Here is a 7,523-nt window from a genome sequence, read left to right as displayed (position 1 = left end):
GCCATGTACAAAGCTTTTCTCTTTGTGCTAGAGTACTGTAGTGTCTAGACTGAAGGACATTTTTCATGGCTCTGCAAGGTGTTAGAGGTGATGCCATCTATGCTATTTTTGACAATTTAGAAAAAAATATGCAGTAAGGATGTAATTTCAGCAGTTTGATGGAGTAATAGAATGCAAAAACCAATGTTTTAGATATTAATGTAGTAATTTGTTAAAATATTTAACTGAAGCCGTTGATTGATTTGTTCATTAGAAACTGATAAAATAGCATAAGGTGGAAGTAAAGCTACTTCTTCAGAGTGATCAAAATGCAGAAGTTACAAAGACAGAACACAGTCCACTTTACCCCAATGGTACTGACATGAGCAACGCTATTTAATTCTATATTCTCAAGTGTACATCGTCACAATTACAACTACATACATAAGTTACTAATTTCCATGAAATGTGATTCCTGCTCAAAAAAAAAAAAAAAAAAAAATCTAACCTTGTGATGTAAAAAGAGAACTTTTTAGTTATAAGAATTATCCAGAAAATCCATTAACTAATGTGTTTTTTAAACATTTTGTTTTATTGTTGCTCTGAGTGTTTATCTACACATATAATGTTTACATTTTGCTCAAGCACTAGTTAAAATACAGCTACAACTGAGAATATTAGCTTGGAAAAGTTTCAGCAATGTCAAGAATGTAAGAACTCAGTTGTATGTTTGAAATTAAATATCAATAAAGAATTATTACTTTAAAAAGTACAGCTATATCACTGTCTCTAAAACTATTGTTGCGGCAAGTCTATTCACATGGATTCTGAATAACAATCAGAAGATACTCCTTATCTGTGAAAAGATAAGAACATTTTAATCAAAATCATCACAGAAATAAGAACATTTAAATTAAAATATTACAGAAATATTAACATTTATCTACTTGTTTACCGGTAGTTTGCCCAGATTTATTCCTATCTTTACAGAAAGAAACTTGAATTTATACCCTAAAAACATACTTCATAAAAATGATTTCAGTCTTGTAGTATTAACTGTTGACTAAATGCTAGCATTTAAATGAATAGGGCCCAATTCTGCTTATATTGGTTTTCCACCAGTGTAACTCCATTGTCGTTACTTATGATTTCTAGTAGGAACAGTGAGATCAGCGGCATCACTACAGCCACTTTGCACTGTGCTGCTGGTGGAATCTGACTATAAAGTCAGCATATCTGGTGCTGGGAGGATTACCTCAGTGAAAGGGGTACTATGGTGGTACAAAGATAGCAAATCCAATGCCACCTTCCTCCCTACTGACAGCACTGGGAGCATGGTTGGGGCTTCTTTATACGCTGCACATTCTCAGCTGATGTTTCTACCCCTTGGGATTGTTAGCAAACAGCATAATATATGCTGGGATACCAGTCTAGCACACAGCCAGGATTACAGCACATTTGCACTCTTCCTCCCAACTGCCTCAATCTATGGTGTATGCTCCTTGGCCACAGCTAAGGATCTGGCCGATTATCCATATTAATTAGGGGGGAAAAAACCAAAGCAAAATCCAAAACCTGTGTACTTAAGATGAGCAAGACAAATACATAAAACAGTGTAAGTTTCTCTTATTGCCAAATAATTCAATCGCAAATGTTATATTAATGGTGCTAATACCGCCTATAGTCTAAAATAAGCCTTCTTACGAACAATGAGAAGCTTGCTACATACTGTACAGTATCAAGTGAAAAATCAGTTCTTAGAAACAACAGACGGTTGATCATTAGTGGTTCCTTTCGTATTTGTTGTGAAAAAAGTGAACGCATTTGCTATGTTTACTAAAATTATTTTTTGTAACAATAAAAAAAAATCCCCACTTCTTTGCCCCGTTTTCCATTTTAGAAGTGAATATTTTTAAAGACATTAAAAGAAACTAATTAGCTCCAACAGAAGTGTTGTATATAAGACACTGGGGGAGGTAACCGTGCCATTCTACTCAGCATTGGTGAAGCCTCCGCTGGAGTACTGGGCACCACAGTTTAGGGAAGATGTGCTCAAATTGGAGAGAATCCAGGGGAGAGAAACAAAAATGACATATTGTTTAGAAAAACTGACCTATAAGGAAAGGTTAAAAAATTGGTCATGTTTAGTCTTGAGAAAAAGACAACTGAGGGAAGACCTAATAAGTCTTCAAATATGTTAAAAACTGTTATAAAGGGGACATGAGCAATATAGGTCCATGTCCACTGAAGGTAGGACAAGAAGTAATGGGCTTTATCTGCAACAAGGGAGATTTACATTAAATATTAGAAAAAACTATATAATTATATGGGTAGTTAAGCTCTGGAATAGGCTTCCAAGGAAGATTTGGGAATCCCAGTCATTCGAGGTTTTTAAGAACAGGTTGCACAAACACCTGTCAGGGATGGTCTAGAGGTACTTGGTCAAGCCTAAGTGCAGGAGGGCTGGATTTGATGACTTCTTGAGGTCCCTTCCAGCTCTAAGTTTTTAGAAGATCTGGTTTCATCTTCTTGCCTCAACACTTGTATACTATAATCCTTATGCATCAAGATGCTAGTGTAACTGTCTATGTAGACAAAAGAAATGAGCAATATTGTGTCCATCCTATCCAAATGTAAAGGACTTACAGCAAAAGCAAACAGTTACCTCTTATAGTTTTGTCTTCATATATCATATACATGTTCTACCGTAGCTTTGTGCTGTGGAGAAAGAGAAACTTACAGCACACAAAAAATTATAACAACATTTTTGGAATAGAAATCTATTACCTGGGGCTACCATGATTTCATGTTTCTTTGATCTGATCCGAAGAAAGGTTAGATCATTCTGAGGATCAATATCTCTCACTGTGCTCCTCGCTTTCATTGTGAGCTGATGAAGAAGACCTGCATATTGTACTGTTGTAGAGTTATCTAGGGTTGTTCTGATTGGAATTCCTGAAAACAAACAGGCATATTAAAAGGTGGACTTTGTCTTTTATTGTCTATCATATTAACAAAGTGGCAAAGAACAGAACAAAATATTAGCAATTTTCCATTGAGTTTTATATTTTCTAGGAAAAACAGTTATATTGCTTAACATAAATACACATAGGGCTAGATTTTTAAAGGAATCTCTGAACCTGAAATCAATGGCAGTTAGATGCCTAACAACTTTTGAAAATCTCACTAGGTACCTAACTACATCTTTAAGCACCTAAATCCCTTTAAATATATGGCCAGTAGTACTTGCCAGCTACATTGGTTCATCTGTTTAAGATTACATTAAATATTGCTGTTTATTTCATATTTCCACTGTATATTTTAAATACAACCATCTAACAATTATTTTGGCCATTTTGACACCTAGTGAAAAAAAATAAAAGTGGCTGTTGGACCAACATCTCTGAAGTAAGTGCAGAGCTCCTGTGAGTTCCTTCACTGACTCTGGCCAGAAAAGATTGTAGAGGGAGATGAGGAAGTGGCAGTTGGAGCAGAAAACAGGGAGGGCCTCATGATCAGCTGTCAGTACACCAATGGGTGAAAAATCAGAGAGATGAAGTGCTCTGACCTGCCTGTGCAAGGGAACTGAGACCCAAGAGCGGGAATATGATGATGACTGTACTCTGTTCTTCTTTAAATGTACTACAACCATGAAAACCTCTATCGAATGACATAAGAGCCTGTCATAGAATAGTAAAAGTGTAGGTGAAGATGGAGATGCATTAGCAGATCTGTGAGAGAAAGCATGTTGTACTTGTATTATATCTCGATGAACCTGTGTTCTGAGAAGTATGCCTTCTTTCATGCAAACAAGATTCATAATACTTAAAAAGACAAAGTAAAAACTCAAATATCCATATCTGAATAAAGAAAACTCTTCCTCCTAAAATTTAAGACAACAAAAATGAGAAAAATATTGCTTGCGTAAACTAGAAAACATATTAAGCAACATTGCTCTTGAAATTAATGAGGTTTTAAAAATACTGGGGTTATTTTCCTATTCAAATATTATGGATGGATGTTTAATTTGTTCTTCCATAAGACCAAAAGCTAAATCAATCAATTAACAATCTGTAAATTCCAAAACACTGATCAGTCATTCATCCATCATCATATAAATGGTTGGTTTTGTCCACAGTTTGTGTGCAAATTAATCAGAACATAACTGCTCACTGGACCAAGACACATACTATTATTTTTAAACAGTTGTCCTAAAAAATTGTACTATATGGCTAGTAAACATTAATTAATAGAAAGACACGAATATGCACAGGCACAATACAGTTATTCAATTACTGTTAATGTCAGTGCATGCATTTCTCTTTTGACCTGCAACAGCCGTTCTGTGACCCCGTGAACTATTTTGACCTGTCCAAGCATGTAAATTAATTATCAGACTTACCAACCTCTGAAAGAACACCTACAATTCCCTCTTGATTTTTCTCCTTTCTGTTGATGGACTGCTACTAGGGCAACAGATACTGGATTTTTGGATTGTGAAAGAGACAAGGTAATTGTCACAGCATTACTACAGGTCTGTTCAACTGTTTAATGCAGTGTTTTTTCTTGCAGGGGAGGCTGGGGAAAGAGGGAAAGACTAGAATAAAAATATTCTAGGTCAGAACTTTGGCCCCACAAACTGGCTTAATTGAACAACTGAAGATTCCTCCAGGAGCACAGGACTGACATATTTGGTTACATAGCATGCTCCCTCATTCCTACTTGCAGCCCTCTACGTAAGGCTTACGGCCAAGGACTAGTGGCATAACACAGGAGCCACTATTTCCACCAAGTTCCTGATGAACCAAAGAGACCCTGGAAGACCTCTGAAATTATTGAAGTTAGAGCAACCCTAAGGCTGTTGCCCGGCAGCCAGAGCCTACCTTTTGGCTGTGGGGTATTTTTCTGCCAGTTTTTTTTTCTTTTTTTTTTTTTTTTTTTTTGTGGTGGGGAATGGGGGAAAAGGGACTGCTTATTACTCCTTCTGCACCTTCTCAGCTATTCCAAAGGCCAACCATCCCAGTACTATGAGTGTGGCCTTTCAACTCTATAACATGTGGCAGACTTTCGCTAATCCACGCTTGGCTAAGCAGCACACTTTAAAAAGCCATAAAAAATGGTGGTTTTTGACTACCTCTCAACAAAACTTAATGGCAGATGCTGTAGCAATTAATGCTCAGACTATTAATACTACATTTCTCAGACCTGAAGAAGAGGTCTGTAGAAGCTTGAAAGCTTCACTCTCACCAATAGAAACTGGTCAAATAAAAGCTACTATCTTACCCACCTTGGTTCTCTAATATCCTGGAACCAACACAGCTACAACACTGCATATATTAATATTTACTAGCAGACTATCAAGTATTATAAAAAATAGAACTACGGTTGACAAAAACAACAAAATGTGATCCGTTTTTAACATTGTTTCTCCACTTAATTCCGAATTCACAAAATTTTGGTACTTGCCATGTTTCTATCTTTCAGTATCTTCAATTAAAGAAGCTGCAGGATGTTACAAATATAACGTCAGATTTACAGAAGTGTGTGCATTTTTGCTGCACAAATCAGGGTTTGAATGCATCAGTTTTGAGTGTGTGCATTTCTCAAAGTCTAACCTGTAATGATTACATTTTTGCAAAATATTGTAAGGTGGTTACATTGTTTAACAACGCAAGACACATTGCAATGTTTTGTTAAAGTGGTTACATTCGGTATCCATAAGAACTTTATTTTGGATTTATAAACTGCAGTATATTTACCTTCTGCATTTACAACAATAGTTCCAATAACCCCTTTATGTGCCTGAATCCTCTTTAGCGTTTCTTCTACTTCGGCCTATATAACACACACAAACCAAAGAGAAAGAAAGAAAAATCACACAAGTGAAGAAAGTTAATACTCTGTCATACCGCTGTGTCCCAGCTCTCTCATCACAGTGTGTGTGGGGAGGCGCATCCCTACCATATCCTCATTTACATCCAGGTAACCCTACTGAGAACTGAATCTGGTTCTTCGTTTTCATCCCTGCAGAAAAGTGGTGCTTGCCAAGACACGAGGATCTGACCAGCAGCACTTAGCCAGGCAGGGATAGAGGGGAACAGGGAAGCAGCATCTCAGTGGCATGGCAGCTGCAGCGTGTTCCACATTCACAGAGGGGACAGGTACCAAAGTTGCTTGGCGGGGTTCGCTTCCCCTTCCCCTCCCCCTCCCCAGCGCTGCTGCCCAGTGATGTCTGTGCTCCCCCTCCCCCCCAGCGCCTCCTGTGCCCCCTGAAACTGCTGCTGCCCAGGAAGGGCCGTGGCTGCCCCAAGCGCTGCTGCCCAGCGCCCCCCGGGCTGCTCAATCGCTCCCCAGTAACCCCTGGGGTCCTGTGCACGGGGGTGCCCGGGTGCAGGGGAGCCGGGCTGCACCAGGCCCCGTTACCATGGCCGGGGACGCGCAGGAGCCACCAGCGCGGGCGAGACCCAGAGCCTCCCTCTTCCTCGCAACGGTTGCTAAGGGGCAGGGCCGGAAGTGCGGCGGCCGGGTCGGCTGGGAGCGGAAGGGCGGCGGTGGGCGGGGCAATGCGGCTACAGAACCGCCCCTGCCCGCGGCGGCGCGTGGCTGTGAGTGAGTTCGAGCCCGGCCCGGCCGTTAGTGACCGAGTCCCCGCAGCCGGCGGCGAGCTGCGCGTGGGGCAGCCAGGGCCGTAGTGACCCGGAACCGCGCGCGGGGCGGGGCGGCTGTCAGCTCGCTTTGCTAAACAAACACCCCACAACAACAAACTAGCACTGCACACCCACCACCCCCGACACAACCCACCACAACAAACTAGCCGACACAACCCACACCACAACAAACTAGCACTGCACACCCACCACCCACGACACAACCCACCACCACAATTAGCACACCCACCACCCACGACACAACCCACCACCTAGCACTGCACACCCACCACCCCTGACCACCACAACAAACTAGCACTGCAACCCCCCGACACAACCCACCACAACCAATTATCACTGCACCCCCCCCCGACACAACAAACTAGCACAACCACCACCCCTGACACAACCCACCACAGCCACCCCCCATCAAACCCAACCAACCAAAGAAAAAAACCCCACAAACTATCTCCCCACAAACCCAACCACCCAATGAAACTAAGTAGCAAACCCAACCAACACAAACAAAACAGCCCACCAACATCCCAACCAATGAAACAAACTAACAAACCCAAACAAAAACCACCACCATCTCCCCAACCAAACTACACCAGTACAGAACAACAAGAAAACCAACCAAACAAAATCAACCCTCTCCTCACCATCCCATCACACAAACCAACCAACCCACCAAAGGTTGCAGCTGATGGGTCCTTTATTTAAGTCTGATTTGCAGCTGGTGGGTCCTTTATTTAAGTCTACTTCATTTTGAAACTTATTACTAACTGCATTAAAACAAAACCGGTGTATAATGCACTGGTAATATATAGGACAACCCCCCCTGTTCAATTTATAATTTTAATTGCCCCAAACATGAGGCCACATTTTGGTCTCTTA

General features: G+C 40.8%; 1 protein-coding gene across 3 annotated transcripts; it reads right to left on the bottom strand.

Moving 5' to 3' along the window:
- Positions 1–383: 383 nt before the first annotated feature.
- DYNLRB2 (dynein light chain roadblock-type 2) lies at positions 384–7,300 on the bottom strand. 3 transcript variants are annotated; one of them, XM_067540133.1, is made up of 4 exons: positions 7,289–7,300; positions 5,739–5,814; positions 2,767–2,934; positions 384–835 (listed from the first exon to the last, which is right to left on the bottom strand). In XM_067540133.1, exons 1-4 carry the CDS (start codon positions 7,289–7,291, stop codon positions 792–794), a joined length of 291 nt encoding a protein of 96 aa, XP_067396234.1. In that variant the 5' UTR covers positions 7,292–7,300; the 3' UTR covers positions 384–791. The 3 variants fall into 3 exon arrangements, with proteins under 3 accessions (XP_067396234.1, XP_067396233.1, XP_067396235.1); XM_067540132.1 differs by lacking the exon at positions 7,289–7,300 and adding an exon at positions 6,403–6,606 and having other exon boundaries at positions 395–835; XM_067540134.1 differs by lacking the exons at positions 384–835; positions 7,289–7,300 and adding exons at positions 2,645–2,697; positions 6,403–6,623.
- Between the last annotated feature and the right edge of the window lie 223 nt (positions 7,301–7,523).

This window comes from Emydura macquarii, unplaced genomic scaffold, assembly GCF_026122565.2.
Source record: "Emydura macquarii macquarii isolate MOO-44397 ecotype Brisbane River unplaced genomic scaffold, CSIRO-AGI_Emac_v2 contig_561, whole genome shotgun sequence".
In the NCBI taxonomy this organism is placed as follows: Eukaryota; Metazoa; Chordata; order Testudines; family Chelidae; genus Emydura; species Emydura macquarii.
The sequence above is the reverse complement of the archived record's forward strand: the minus strand, read 5'-3'. Positions and strand labels throughout refer to the sequence as shown.

What these genes read in the sequence shown, in the direction of transcription:
- DYNLRB2 (XM_067540133.1), bottom strand. An exon ending in TATTGTTGTAAATGCAGAAG is followed by an intron (nt 2,935 to 5,738) that starts GTAAATATACTG and finishes GTTTGTTTTCAG; the next exon opens with GAATTCCAATCAGAACAACC. An exon ending in TGAAATCATGGTAGCCCCAG is followed by an intron (nt 836 to 2,766) that starts GTAATAGATTTC and finishes ATCTTTTCACAG; the next exon opens with ATAAGGAGTATCTTCTGATT.